Source organism: Myotis daubentonii, chromosome 4 (genome assembly GCF_963259705.1).
Source record: "Myotis daubentonii chromosome 4, mMyoDau2.1, whole genome shotgun sequence".
Taxonomy (NCBI): domain Eukaryota; kingdom Metazoa; phylum Chordata; class Mammalia; order Chiroptera; family Vespertilionidae; genus Myotis; species Myotis daubentonii.
This window is the reverse complement of record NC_081843.1, coordinates 12,362,967-12,375,235: the sequence shown is the minus strand read 5'-3', so window position 1 is coordinate 12,375,235 and position 12,269 is coordinate 12,362,967. Positions and strand designations below refer to the sequence as shown.

Sequence of the window (12,269 nt, the reverse complement as noted above, 5' to 3'; positions counted from 1 at the left end):
TTCCCAGCCTGGGCTTTCTCCCTGGGAAGAGGTCCTTATGGCTGGGCCCTGAATGTGGGCCTGGGGAGCGACCAGCAGGTGTCAGCTGTGGCCTTGGTTGCCAGGGTTGGGGGTATTTTTTTCCACCTGCTTGTGGGAAGAGAGTTAACAGGGAGGCCAAGACAACTCTCAGCTGTTGTCCCCAAAGTAGGCACCACACAGAGGCAACACCAGCTCAACTCAGGGAGATTTGGCACAGGACATGTCCAAAGTGCAGACTAACCAGCTTCTCCTTTCACCCTAGGACTGATTTCCTTCCTGCTGTCCTCTTGGTGCCCCAGGCTCATTCCCCTCTACCAAGGCCCTCTATGCCAGACACCTGACCCATGCATGAGCACACGTGCCTTGCTGGCCATGTCTCCAACACCCCACATGCCCCCTTGGCATGTGGAGCTGAAATTTCCCTTGAGTGCTGGTGGATGGAGGCCCCTCACAAGCCCCTCTGTGTCCTGGGCCACATGCGTCTGTGCAGAGCAGAGCATGCCTGTGGCAGGAAGGGCCCACAGCTCCCACTTGTCACCTCAGAGCACAGAATGGCTTAGGTTTGGATGTAGGCTTCTGTTTATTTTGTCTACTGACCTGTAGTCTCATTTGATGAAGTGTTGAATGCTAAGAATTCAATATTTGTAATTCATTGCTTAAATGCCTTTCTGCCCATAACTGCTGAAGAGATACCTTGCTTTTGTTGTCCCGGGTGTCATTCTATAAGATTCATTTCCATACACATTCAAGGGCGTCAGTGCTGGGACATCAGTAACCAGCGTGCCCCTGGAGTGAGGCCTTCCCTGTGCCCCTTGCACTTCCTAGCTTGTTGAACTTTATTCACTGAACCCAGTCCCTCCTGAATTCCATGAGCCTCCATGTCGCTGGTAGACAGGCTTTTGCTTTTCTCTTAGCAGGTAGGGATTACCTGCTGGAGGTAAATGGTCACCACCAAGTAAGTGGTTGTCTTCCATTCTTTTCTAAATATTTTGTGCTCAATACCTGAAACTCAAAAATGTGATGTTTCTTGAAGGAATTATTTCTCTACCCGATCACCTAATATTCCTATTTAAAATACAGTACATGAGCCCTCCTCAGACCCCATCAGAACCCCTTGGGAGGGGCTTACTCTCTCACTTTACATGTCCCCAGATGAGTTCTGTGCACCTGAAGCTGGATACACTGCCATAAGGGTAGACATGGGACAGAGCAGATGGTCACTGCACATAGGGAATCCTGCTGGCTGTGCCTTGCAGCTATGATCCTGGGTTCCGGAGCTCCTTTACATGACGCTCAGCATCCAACCAAAGGGCATGGCTCCTCCCATCTTTCCCCACATCAAGACATCAGGTAGATTTCAAATGCATATCAGAACCTGAGATTCATGTTCTGATATGAACATGGTACCAGGAAGGCAAACCTGAGAGTAACAGTGGTGATTTCTAGGAAGGAATGTGCATGGAAGTATTTTTAAGCGCTCATGCACCTACACAAGTAAATTTTTCTTACCAGCATCCTTTCCTCCTCCCCTCATGGTGATTGGGTGATCCTCACTCTGGCAGAGCAGGTGCCAGCTATCCTCCCCACAGTTCCCACAATTCAGTGAACTGTCCGAGGTCACTCAACAGGGCACCCGCCATGCTGGGTTCTCGTGTGAGGGCAAGGGTGAGACTTCTTTGACCTAGAGGGAGAGGCTCTCAGGAGCCGGTCAGGGATAGGCCGTCTGATGGGAGCCAGGGACACTGAGTGTGCGCTCACTGAGGCCAGCTCTTTCTCAGTGCCCCTCAGAGCCTTATTGAGTAGTTGAAGGAATAGTTAGGAGCGTAGTTTCAGCATTTTAATAGCCTTCTCTGAACAAATAAATGCAGGGAACAGAGTCACTGTGAAATATGGAATATTTTAGCAGGAGGTAAATCCCGTGCATGTTGTGACAAAGCTGGTGTCTTCGATTGTTTAGCACAGTGTTTCAATGGCATCAGCTCTTTGTGTGAGGGGTCCCCTGGACATGTCATAGTTAACAACTCTTAAAGCAAATGTGCTCATTAACTAATGTGTGTAATGTTTCTTAAATGGAATCTAAGAAAGGAAGAATTCACCACCTTTTTACTATATGATTGAGTTATTATAATTGTTTTGTCAAGTTTTTAGTTTTGGCTCAGTGGCTGTGTGTGTTTGTGGTCCTTGGCAGGTCAATCTTTTGGGCGAGACATTGTGAAGGCATCTGTGGCTGAGGGTATTCTGTGTGTTTTTCTGATGTCTGACTCAGATGTTTTTTTCTCTGTGGTGTCCCTGGCAGGTGCAAGGCGGCTGTGTCTGGAACCACTACCAGCTCTCAGGACAGGGGTTGGACCCAGCTGCCAACACCCAGTGGTGTTCTTTAACAGAAATGTTCAAATGAACAGCCCTTTGTATGTCTCCATTGTCAGTTTAGGAGCTAATCAGCAGGCACCTGGCCTCAAGCTCAGGTGGGCTTACTACATGCAGTGGCCTTCAGAAATGGGTGCACGGACTCTAGGTCATGTGCTCTGGCCCGAAGCTGCTCCAGCAAGTTTGCTCCCACAGGTGTCCCTTAGTCCTCGGTTGTGGCACACTGCCCAGCAGCTGTCAGTTCAGTCTCTGTTATCATGTGCAATCTGTAATCTAAATAAATCATGCTATAAATAACAGTCCTTTTTTTTTTAAAGGGATAAGTACACAATTTTTAAATAACTTTTATTATAAGAGTTTGAAAAGAAAAGCAAAGAAGAAAATGAAAACTATTATCTGAACAGTTAGGTAAATCTGTTACATTTCCAAACTGTAAAATTGAATTCTTACATATGCAGAACTACTAAGAAAAATTGGATCTCAGCTGAAGGTTTGCACCCCCTCACCTCTCAGGAATTCGGAGGTTTCCTCTTGCTTGCTGCTACTTTAGGGGATAAATGGCTTTAATAACTTTCAGTGCCCTGGGAAGACCCCCAGTAAAAAGTCTCCTGGTCCCTTAGCCCTGCAAAGCAAAGGGATTGGGATGGGGACACGGGATGGGAGCCCAGGGGTCCAAGTCTCTGCTGAGGTGGCTCCAAGCTATACCCAGGAGGGGGTGCATTCACCCTCTGTCTGTTAGGTCCCTTCTTTTGTACTTGGTTCTCTGCAGTGCCATTCTACCCTGAGCCCGCTCTAATGACAGTTAGATACTTCACATTAGTGTGAAATTTTGTGGTAAACTTTTGGAGATCTTTTTATATTAAAGTACAGGTTTAGCTTAGTTCCACTTTCTTTTCATTACCAAATTTACTGAACATTATTCTGGTTTAGACAATTTAATAAAATGAGAAAATAAAATATGATATGTATCTTTTGAAATTAAGGTGATAAAATGCTTCTGTTACAGTATTGGTTATATTGACTTTTAGAGAATTGAATAAAAGTTAGTTAATGTGAGAATTTATCAAACACATAGCAAGATAAAAAACAAGAGCTCTTCTGTACAAAGGCCTTTGAAAATATGGCAGTATAAATTGAGGAATAGGAAAATTTCACTGAAAGAAAACAAAAATCTTTCTTGAGAAGCATAAAAGAAAACTAAACCAGTGCGAAGGTTGCTCTGTGGCCTGGACCGGCAGTGGTGTTGTGTTCTCTGAATCATTGGTGTGTGGCAGTTGCATGCCCTCGCACACTTGTGCGTGAGCACAGCTCCCTGTCATCCTGTCTGCCCCCCGTCCTGCAGCATAGCCTGCTGAGAGCCTGGCTGAGTTTGTTCAGGAATCAGCAGGGACAGAAAAGTCACTTGGAAGTCCGGCACCTCCCTTGGCCCTTGCCTCATCCTGGGCTCAGGGCTCCTGACCCCCAGGACACGGCACTGACAGGCTTTATGGTTTTGGGATTTTTTTGGTTGTTTGTTACTTGTTTATTTCCCAAAGTGTGAGGTTTCCTTGGTGCAGCAGGTGCTAAGAGGTAACATGCGACCTTGTCCCTACAGGAGGAAGAAGGGGAGGATGGCGATGTGTCCTCTGCCCCCCCGGGGGCCAGTCATAAGCTGCCTTTGGCCCCGGCCTGGCACAGCTTCCCACCCCGCTACACGGACGTAGGCTGCACAGGGCTGCGGGATGCACACGAGGAGAACCCCGAGAGCATCCTGGATGAGCATGTGCAGCGGGTTATGAGGACTCCAGGCTGCCAGTCGCCCGGGCCTGGCCACCGCTCCCCTGACAGCGGACACATGCCTAAGATGTCGGGAGTGCTGGGGGGTACAACCTTGGGGCACAGTAAGCACGTGCCCAAATTGGGGGCAAAGCTAGAAGCGGCTGGCCTGCATCTCCATAGGCACAGCCACCACCACAGCCACCATGGTGTGGCCAGGCCCAAGGAGCAGGCTGAGGCCGAGGCCATCCGCCGGGTCCAGAGCAGCTTTGCATGGGGCCCGGAGCTGCACAGTCACACAGCCAAGACCCGAAGCCACTTAGAGAGTGTGGGCACCACCCCCAATGCCAACGACAGCCTGGCCTACAGGTGAGTGTCTGGGGTGGCCAGAGCCATGCTTTGATATTGGGGCCTTGGATTCTTTGTCCTTGGGCTTCCCAGGGAGAAAGGGGTTGCCATGAGAGACTGTGGCTCCTATGGATTCTGTTCTGATTTTCTAGACTAGAATTCTCCTTTAAAAGTCTTTAAACCAAGGTCAGCTGCAGAGACTTGCAGGCGTGTCATGGCCAAGAGCTCAGGTGCCAGGTAGAGGTAGACACCATGCTCTGCCTGGGGTGTTGGTCCAGCCAAGGCTCCAGCTGTGAAGTGTGGTTAGATAAAGATCCATTTTAGAGTGAGGTGTCTGGATGAGGAGGAGTGGCCGGGCCCTAGATGTCTCCACCAGGCAGGTGACCTGGGCTGGGAGGACACAGGCAAGTGCTATTGCTGATCTTTGGCTCCAGCTCTCCCAGCCGATGGAGCCTTCCTTCACTTCTTGCCATGGAGTCACCTGAAACAAACCCCAGTAACCCCACAGAGCTGGGGCAGAGGCTGCTAGAACATGCCACTTTGTTGAGGCCTCTATGTTCAGGGAGCCATACAGGGTTGGAGCAGAGGTAAGTAAACTCAGTGGGTGACTCCCAGGTCTTGCTTTTGCAGTGGGAAGGCCGGCACAACCTCCAAAAGAAATGCCAAGAAGACTGAGTCAGGGAAGAGTGCCAGTACTGAGGTGCCAGGCCCTTCAGAGGACGCAGAGAAGAACCAGAAGATCATGCAGTGGATCATTGAGGGGGAGAAGGAGATCAGCAGGCACAGGAAGGCTGGCCACGGGTAAGCAGCACCTTGTGTCCTGGGGGTGTGGGCACAGACATGCAAACTGGCTGGCGACCTCCAGAGCTGCTTTACCAGTGTCCAGAGTGGCATAGCCCCACCCACTGTCTTACTGCAAAACATGTACAATGGAAGCAGTTATTCAAAGGGATCCGGTTCGAGCTGTCAAAGCACAAACGCGTTGACGTCTGCCCTGTGTGGACCTGTGATGGGGTGGGGTCCCGGATGCAGCTTCAGTGTCCTGGGCAGGAGTGCCCACTGGTGAGGTGAGGTCAGTCTGAAGTCACCATGCCTCTCGCTGCTGCCCCACACTGAGGAGGGGGCCTGCTGTCACATAGCTGCTCTCACACATGACATCTCCACATGAGAATGACCTAAGGCATCGGGGCAGTGAGGCAGGTACCTGACCCTTACTCCAGCTGGGGCTTCAGCAGAAGACTCTGTGTTTACACCTGATCATACCCTCAGCAGTGGGTGGGAGAAGGTTCTTGTTTAGTGTGCGTCCCTCTGAGCTCTAGATTATCCACTGGGCTAGTCCATCCTAAGACGCACAGGGCTGGCTTAGATGGGCCTAGGCCAGAAGTGGGTGACGTCCAGGGGCCCTGGGCCTGGAGCTGACAGCATCTGTCCTTCAGTGGGTGGGCCATCCCCTCGTTCCTCAATCTCAGATTTCCCTGACCCTCAGCATTTTTTGGCCATCGTTAGGGAGGACTGAATATACGTGTGAGGCAGGTGAGCCTGACCTTGGGAATGAGCCCCCCCACCAGTGTCGAGACCCCGTTACAGCCACAAAGCCTGTCCTAGTGAGGGGGCCTCTCCAGGAGCCCCGCTCTTGCTCTGGTTGGAGTGGGTTCGATTCTCAGCTTCTCTGAATTTCTCTCTTATGGGTCTGTCCCGGCCAGTCCTCCCACCCCAAAAGAAAGATTTCTGTGGCTGAAGAGTTAAGAGGTACATCTAGAAATAGCCTCCCAGGTTCCAGAGGCTCCTGCCGTCAGTCAGATGGGCTATTTTAAATGATGGCCTTCAGTGTCCCCACCAGGCCTTCTCTGGCCTCCCAGGGGTCTGGGGACCATGAGGCCTCTGTCTTCATTGTTCTTACATAAGGCGGGTGGGCTGGGGGTATGGGGGCAAGGAAAGGAAGGGGTAGGAGATGGGAAGTGAGGGGTAGGGAGTTAAACGGGTTGAGAAGATGGGGGTGTGGGAGGTTGGGAAGTGGAGAGTGGTGAGGGGGAGAGGTGGGCAGAGGTCTCCCTGTGGCCAGCCTTGTGGGGGTTTTAGGAGGAGGAGCCTACCTCCCTGGGGTATCTTTCTTTGGGCCGTTCTGGTGTCATGAGAGCATTGGGCCAGCCCACTTCAAAGGGGGCCATCTTGGGTTCCCTCATCTTTGCTCCTGGAGATCCCCCTTTCGAGCTGTAGCTGCAAGAAGCTGATGTTTTCACTGGAATCCCATCAGGTGGTGGAGCGACGGTGTGCTGCACAGGTGTACAGCACATTCTCCATTTAAACAACAAAGAGAAGGCATGCTACCACATCGAGAGAGAAAATTATGTTTAGAATTACTCCAAGTGTGTTCAGTATTTTTTAATTGGGAAGGAAATAGATCAATATTCTGAGTGGCTATTTCTAAATTATGGATTATTAATATTTTTTTCTTTGACTTTCCTACGTATTTCAGGTTTTTCACAAAGAACATTAAATACCAAAACATCTTTTATAAAAAGTCTTTGTGTAGGATTGATTTATATATTCAATAAAGGTATTAAAAATGAGTTACAATAAAAGAAGTGTGCAAGAAAGGAATGTTTGTGTCATGTAGTATAGGAGGAAATTGCTTCACCTGGCTTCCATGACCAGTGTCACAGGGGGATTCCTGACCCAGGCATCCCGGGATCATTGCTAAGCTCGGCCTATGCTGCTGGCTCCTGCCCAGCTCCAGATGCTTGTCTAGGGCCCGAAGTTTCACGTTCTGCCCCATCTGTTCTCTGACTCTCAAAGGTCTTCTGGGGCGAAGAAGCAGCAGATTCATGAGAGCTCCAGGCCCTTGTCCATTGAGCGTCCTGGGGCTGTGCACCCTTGGGTCAGCGCTCAGCTTCGGAACTCTGTCCAGCCCTCTCATCTCTTCATTCAAGACCCCACAATGCCACCCAACCCGGCCCCCAACCCCCTGACCCAGCTGGAGGAGGCCCGCAGGCGTCTGGAGGAAGAAGAGAAGAGAGCCAGCAAGTTGCCCTCAAAGCAGAGGTACAGGGCCATCAAGGAGAGCAGGGCTTGAACCTTTCAGGGCCCCTCCAGGTGCCGTGGCTGTGCTTTGGGGTGGAGCTCCCTGGGGCCTGAGGTCCATACATACAGCCACACTGGGTGCCCACCAGCAGTCCTGGGTTTTTCCTTTCAATTTCTTCCACACGGCCCTGCTGGAGGCAGATGGTCATTGCACTGTCCTGGGGAGGAGAGGATGTCTGTCCCCTGATCACGCCTCCTGTGCTTGCACTCACCCTGGGACTTTGTGGGAGGCCATGGGGTCCCCTTAGTGGCATGGAACTGCTGGAGGTCACACAGGTCACCACTGGCTATATGCATGCTCAGGCTCAGGGGTGTTGGTCCCAGTGGGTCCTGGCTGCCTCTCTTCAGGAGCCTTCACCCATGCCATTTGCAGGTAGAGCAGTAAACAGTGCTAAAATATGTGCCAGTGTAAATCTCTTCTGGAGAGACCCCAGGCCCCACAGCCACTCCTCACTGTGCCCTCTTGGCTTTCAGGGCAGAGTGGCTCAACCTGCTGCCTCTATGGCCTTAGGCTAGTAGGCCCTGTTCTCTCTTCCAGGAGAAGAGGGGAACCACCCCTTCTGGGTGACGAATCTCTCAAGGCAGGAGTGTGGCTTCCCTGACCTTTTCAGCTGGGCCTTGAGGTCACTTTTCACAGACATGCTGGCTCATTGGAATCTCTAGGCGATAATGGTTCCTGAGGTGCCTGGAATCTGTAGCTTTCACCAGGGCCTGGCATCACGGCCACTGTTTCCTCAGATATGACTGGTTCCCCTTGCCCACTCTTCAGCCATCCGGTTCCTGACTCTGCCTCCCATGGGCCTCACTGTGGGGGGGGGGGGGGGCTATACTGCTCTGGGGGAGCTGGTGTTGGGTGCAAACTCTCCCTAGCGTCCATCTCATCAGGCACAGATGGAAGCCTGAGGGTGTCCCTGGGTGGTTGAAGGTGACCATGTTTTTTACAGCCAACTGTTTTTCTCTGTGATCTTGTTCAGTTAACATAGAGCCAGCTGGCTCTGTGCAGGGCCCCTGTGACCTGGAGGCAGACAGAGCAACAGAGGGCAGCCTAGGGAGAGGCTGGGGCGGGAGGGCTCCAATTCCTCCTGTTGCCGGGGGCTTCCTGGGACATCATTTCTGCTGCGATCTCCAAGAGGCAGGGCTCTCGTCCCCTCTCAACACGGAGCTCTCCTTACCAGCACCTAGTCAGCTCCTCAGAACACCATGGTCTTTCTGTAGCTAGTGGAACCATTCTGTGATTCGTGTTTTGGGGGGTGAGCTGTCTGCGGGGTTTCAGCCAGTGGCTCTGGCATCTCCAGGTGTCTTTGGTCCAGGGCATGTGAGCCTTTTGTAAATGCCGCAGAGGTCTGGATGTGGCAGTGGGGTTCTAGGCCTTCCTCAGCTCCTCGTGGGGTGACCCCCACCCATATCAGTCAGAGCAGAAATTACTGTTAGGATTGCACAGCACATGCCCAGGGTGGATGGCCACTTGGAGAGGAGCTGCTGGCCAGTGAGACCCAGAACAGGATTCTGGCTGCTTCGGATGGAGCAGTGACCATGCTCCAGGACCGAGGCCCATGTCAGGGGGCCAAGTAGGAAGAACTGCGCCCTCAGGAAAGAGGCCAGAGGCAGGTCTTCTCAGTGTGGATGAAATGACAGGATCCTAGCACCTCAGATGAGGGGTTCCCCAAAGTATATTCCAGGGAGCCCAAGCGCTCTGACCACAAATGAGGAATGTGGGAAATCTGAATGATGAAGGCAGCATCTGTTTCTTGACTGATCCTGACAGCTTCACCACCCAAGAAGGGGTTTGCCTGACTCACATGGTGGAAGCTTTGCGTGGTGGTAATTGAACCTCTTGGGGAGCACATGCTCCGCCTGCTGTCTGTCACCCTGTTGTCACCGCGGAGTGTGGAGGCCCTGCCCCAGGCCTGTGTGGCTCACTGACGCGGTTGTTCCCTAGGTATGTGCAGGAGGTCATCCAGCGGGGGCGCTCTTGCGTCAGGCCGGTGTGCACGCCCGTGCTGAGCGTGGTGCCAGCAGTGTCCGACACGGAGCTCTCCGAGACAGAGTACGTGCGTCCCCTGCGGGTCCTCTTGTACTGCTCGTCCAGCCTGTGCTGTGGGCCAGGGGCTGTGGAGCAGCAGCTGTTTCCCAGGGCGGGAGCCCGGGCACTGCACTGGAAGAGCTGGGGCTGCAAGCTGCTCACAGGCCTTTCCTTCCTGTCTCTGTCAAACGGAACACTGACCATCCACGTGGTGACAAATGACCAATTGGTTAGAGAGGAGGTCCCATATGTCACCCAGCCAGGACTCAGGACTTAGGGTCAGGGTTGCACCTGTGGTGCATGTCCAGGTGCTGTGTGCACAGCGAGCCTGGGTTCTCACGTGGGATGTATCTGCTCCCCAGGTACGCATAGAGTAGGGTGGGCGCTAGGAAGCTGCAGGCCACATGCAGACAGTGCTGGCTGCCCCATCCTTGCACTTCTGCTCAAGATAGAGCAGAAGGAAGTCCTCCTCCAAAGTCCTCACCAAGCTTACACCAGACAATGCCAGCTCTGATTGGCCCCACCAGCTCACTCCTCAGGGGTGGCCCCTGGAAGAGCAGGAACCTGTCTCCTTTCTGTAGAGAATGGGTCCACACAAGACCCCGAGGCAGGCTCCCAGAACAGGCTGGGTTTGAGGTTTCAGGACTATGGGAAGGAAAGCAGGCGCCATGGAGTGTGGCTCGAGTGGTGGATAACCACAAAGATGAAGTGACTCCATGGTGTGTGCCCAGGAGCACCAGGGAGGGGAGGGTCCCCATGGAGAGAAGAGCCCACTGTGAGTTAAGGTGGCCTTCCTGGCATGACACTGGTTCAGGAGGCTTCTTATCACACCCAGCTGGCAAGAGCCAAGAACTGTGCCCATGTGTACCTGGGCAACTGCAGAGCAGTCACAAGGACAAGGGGTGCTGGGGGACAGAGGAAGTGCTACCTGTCCCAAACACAGAATGGCTGCTCAGGACCCATCAGGGTGAGGGCCCTACCCCAGCCTGAGTGGGAGAGCGTGCTGGCCTCACATCCCTCTCTGGAAATCTGGCTGGCTACTGCCTCTGGTCTTTGGACAAGCTCTCTGCCATGGGACAGGTCCATTTCAAGACCCAAAACAATTGTTTGTCCAATTCCTGGCCTTCAGATGTTTTTTCATTTGGGAGCAGTAGGCTTTATCTGGGGTACAAGCTGTGTAGTCCAGCCTAGAGGCAGGGGCGACATTGGTTCTAGTGGCCTGGCCACCTTAAGAAGCAGGTAGAAGGATCTACTGTGGGCTCCAGCCCTGAGAAGCCTGCTGGCCCATTTCATGTGGTCTGTTTCAGGGGTGCTGCCTATTAGCCAGTCCAGGCCACAGTGAGGCCAGGAGCTTCCCAGTGGTGGAGGAGGGTGGCAAGTGAGCTGAGGCAATATGGAGACGTGTGGCAGGCAGGGCGGGGGGGATGAGCTGGATTCCACGCTGTCTCTGTACATAGGGTTGGGGCTGGATGCAACTGTATGGGTGGGGTGAGAATTGGGGCCTCTGGATGCATGGCGTTTCTGAGTGTGTGGCAGCTCACTCCTGCAGGCCTTGCCCCATCGTTTCCTGGGGAGCGTGGGGCCTGCTGGGGAGATGACCTGTGGGACTCTGCGCTCAACAGTAACCTCCGTGTTTCTGCCTCCAGGACGAAGCCGCAGAAGAAGACAGGCGGTGGGAGTGCCCAGTTGTGTGACAGCATCGTTGTGGCCTACTACTTCTGTGGAGAGCCCATCCCCTACCGGACCCTGGTGAGGGGCCGTGCAGTCACCCTGGGCCAGTTCAAGGAGCTGCTGACCAAGAAAGGCAACTACAGGTGAGAGTTAAGGGCTGTGGTCTGTGGTAAACAGGTACCCTGTCCAGGAGAGTGTGTGCTGGGTGCCCTATTCCCGCCCTGTTCTTATCCCATCTGGTCCTTGTTTCCCTCTTACCTGCTTAACCAGCCCTGAGCTGTTGGCAGGAGCACCTTGATGTGTGAGGTGTTGATGGCCTCAAGGCTCCCAGCCCCAACTCCCAGCCTTAGGTGACTGAGGCCTCCAGGTCAACCGAGGGGTCTGGACAGTCCTTGCCTTAAAAGCAGGGAAGCAGGCCCAAGCACAGTGGTCTGCCTGTCCCCATGTCGGTCTGAATCTGGGTCAGCCTTTCTCCAGCCTTCTGACTCAACCCATTTTCACTAGACACAGAATCCAGGACCCCCCTTTCCAGGGTCTGCCGTGGGCTGCTCTGCCCTGCCAGCCTGAGACTAGCCTCTGAAGGCTCCTGGGTGAGCACTGTAGGAGGAAGGGCCACATGGGGTCAGCTCACTGCGGCCTGGGGTGGGTGGTTTCCTCTATCCCAGTGATGGCGAACCTTTTGAGCTCGGCGTGTCAGCATTTTGAAAAATCCTAACTCTGGTGCCGTGTCACATATAGAAATGTTTTGATATTTGCAACCATAGTAAAACAAAGATATTTTTGATATTTATTTTATATATTTAAATGCCATTTAACAAAGAAAAATCAACCACAAAAATGAGTTCACGTGTCACCTCTGACACACGTGTCATAGGTTCACCATCACTGCTCTATCCACTGAGTGGTGAGAAAGTGCCCTTTGGAGGTAGAGGGTGTGGCCACTAGAGGAGGGCCCAAGCTCTGCTGGCCTCTGCACATCACCCTGATGGAGATGGGAGATGAC

At 52.9% G+C, this 12,269-nt stretch overlaps 1 protein-coding gene across 4 annotated transcripts in view; it reads left to right on the top strand.

Moving 5' to 3' along the window:
- AXIN1 (axin 1) overlaps positions 1-12,269 on the top strand; it is a 77,066-nt gene that overhangs the window by 63,594 nt on the left and 1,203 nt on the right. For 2 of the 4 annotated variants that reach the window (XM_059692513.1, XM_059692511.1), the window contains exons 6-10: positions 3,983-4,512; positions 5,122-5,292; positions 7,288-7,533; positions 9,512-9,619; positions 11,242-11,409. In XM_059692513.1, coding sequence (XP_059548496.1) covers positions 3,983-4,512; positions 5,122-5,292; positions 7,288-7,533; positions 9,512-9,619; positions 11,242-11,409 — 1,223 coding nt within the window. The other 2 variants (XM_059692512.1, XM_059692514.1) reach the window with 2 other exon arrangements.